Source organism: Trachymyrmex cornetzi, unplaced genomic scaffold (genome assembly GCF_001594075.2).
Source record: "Trachymyrmex cornetzi isolate Tcor2-1 unplaced genomic scaffold, Tcor1.1 scaffold385, whole genome shotgun sequence".
In the NCBI taxonomy this organism is placed as follows: domain Eukaryota; kingdom Metazoa; phylum Arthropoda; class Insecta; order Hymenoptera; family Formicidae; genus Trachymyrmex; species Trachymyrmex cornetzi.
Window position 1 is genome coordinate 792,392 of NW_017298586.1, and position 1,630 is coordinate 794,021.

The 1,630-nt window shown below is 34.6% G+C and overlaps 1 protein-coding gene across 1 annotated transcript; it reads left to right on the top strand.

Moving 5' to 3' along the window:
• The first annotated feature begins 576 nt into the window (after positions 1-576).
• LOC108763807 (uncharacterized) lies at positions 577-1,354 on the top strand. Its single transcript, XM_018511691.1, has 3 exons — positions 577-681; positions 847-999; positions 1,092-1,354. The coding sequence occupies exons 1-3, from the start codon at positions 577-579 to the stop codon at positions 1,296-1,298; spliced, it is 465 nt and encodes a 154-aa protein (XP_018367193.1). The 3' UTR covers positions 1,299-1,354.
• Positions 1,355-1,630: the final 276 nt, after the last annotated feature.

Sequence of the window (1,630 nt, forward strand, 5' to 3'; positions counted from 1 at the left end):
TTTTTGCAAGAATTTTTATTGTGCATTTTCTCGCTTCTGATATCATAATCTAACATAAATAGTAGTAAACAGCCAGAGTCTTAAGCACATTTTTTTTTTGTATTTATAATTAGATTTAACTATTGAATTTTTATATATTATATCACACAACGCTTTTATTTTTAAACATAACTCGTTACGTCAAATATACTTTAATATGAATTCTATATTCTTCTTGTAGACCAATCATTAAGACATATCTGTCTCCACGAATTGTAACAATCATTATTCTAACGTAAGTACAATTTTAACATACTCTCTTATATTCGCTTCGATAATTTTATTAATACATTAATCCATAATCGCATTATAGAATCCTTTATTTCCTGTTGGCCATTCTTCATATCCTACTATTTAAAAATTGTAAATTGCTACGCGTGCAATTAATATTAACTACGATTGTGGTAAATGATTTATCGTAGCCGTTAATGTCAAAACAAAATTTTTCCTGCGATTCGTGTTGGCATCAGCTAAAATTAACAGTCCTATTACTTATAGAAAGTGACACTTGTGCTTTTGCTTCTGACGCTGTTGTCCATGACGAAAGTGGAGGGTTGGAATGCTACTGGTTTAGTGTCATTAACATTAATTATCGTCGTTATTATAAAGCTCTTCGGTATCGCCATTGCGTACTCTGATCTGGTAAAACGCCCCTCTTCCCCAATTCTACAATGCATTAAATCAAAGATACGTTTAGTGAGAGTGAAATAAATTGCATTAGTATGTTTGCCATTGCGTCGAAAGCTCGTTGACCTGTTCACAAGCATTATCACACGTGTTAAGCTCGACAAATCAATTGGCCGACAGGTGGACATGAGCGGTGACTGGTCGTATTTAATAGAATTTGGTTTTGGCGTTATATTAATCGCCATTGTAGTCGGAATAGAGTTGCTCGTAATTATGCGCACGCTGCATACAGTGGCTGTTATCGCTGCTGTATTCGGTACATTCCTCAGCTCGGTAAATATAAAACAGACGTTACTAATAAAATAAATTTAAAACATCGAGCAAATAAAAATTTATTTCTCGAATTAACAACTGTTCGCTCTCAGGTATCACTGATGGATCTTCATCAGAATATGAGCGTCAACTCTTGGTGGTGGGAGAAAAAGCTGATCAACGGATGCATGTACCAAGTGTTTAGGCAATACACACTGTTATGGTGTCTACGAATCGAGGAGAAACCACGCGTAATAACGATATTCGATAGCGCGCCTAACGAGCAAGAGCTCGACGTGACTATATCAAATAGCCAATGAAGTCTAATACTTATCCTTTTAATGTTGCATTAACTCTTTCTATAAATATAACATTCACGGCGTCGGGAATCCACGGAATCACAATTTTTACGTTTTTTGATTTAGAAGATATTGTTTCTTAAATTACTTTTCACGCGCGCAAATACTATGCGACATGTAGGAAACCGTGAAGTATATCATTAAAGAATTATATATAAGAAATATATCGTTGTGATTTGAATTTTTACGATCCATACGATCGCAACGACTACCTAGAGGGACTTTGACAATCGGTATTCCAAAAAAAAAAAGAAAAGGGTAATATCAACGTAGAAACCGAGCTTGTCTTAAAT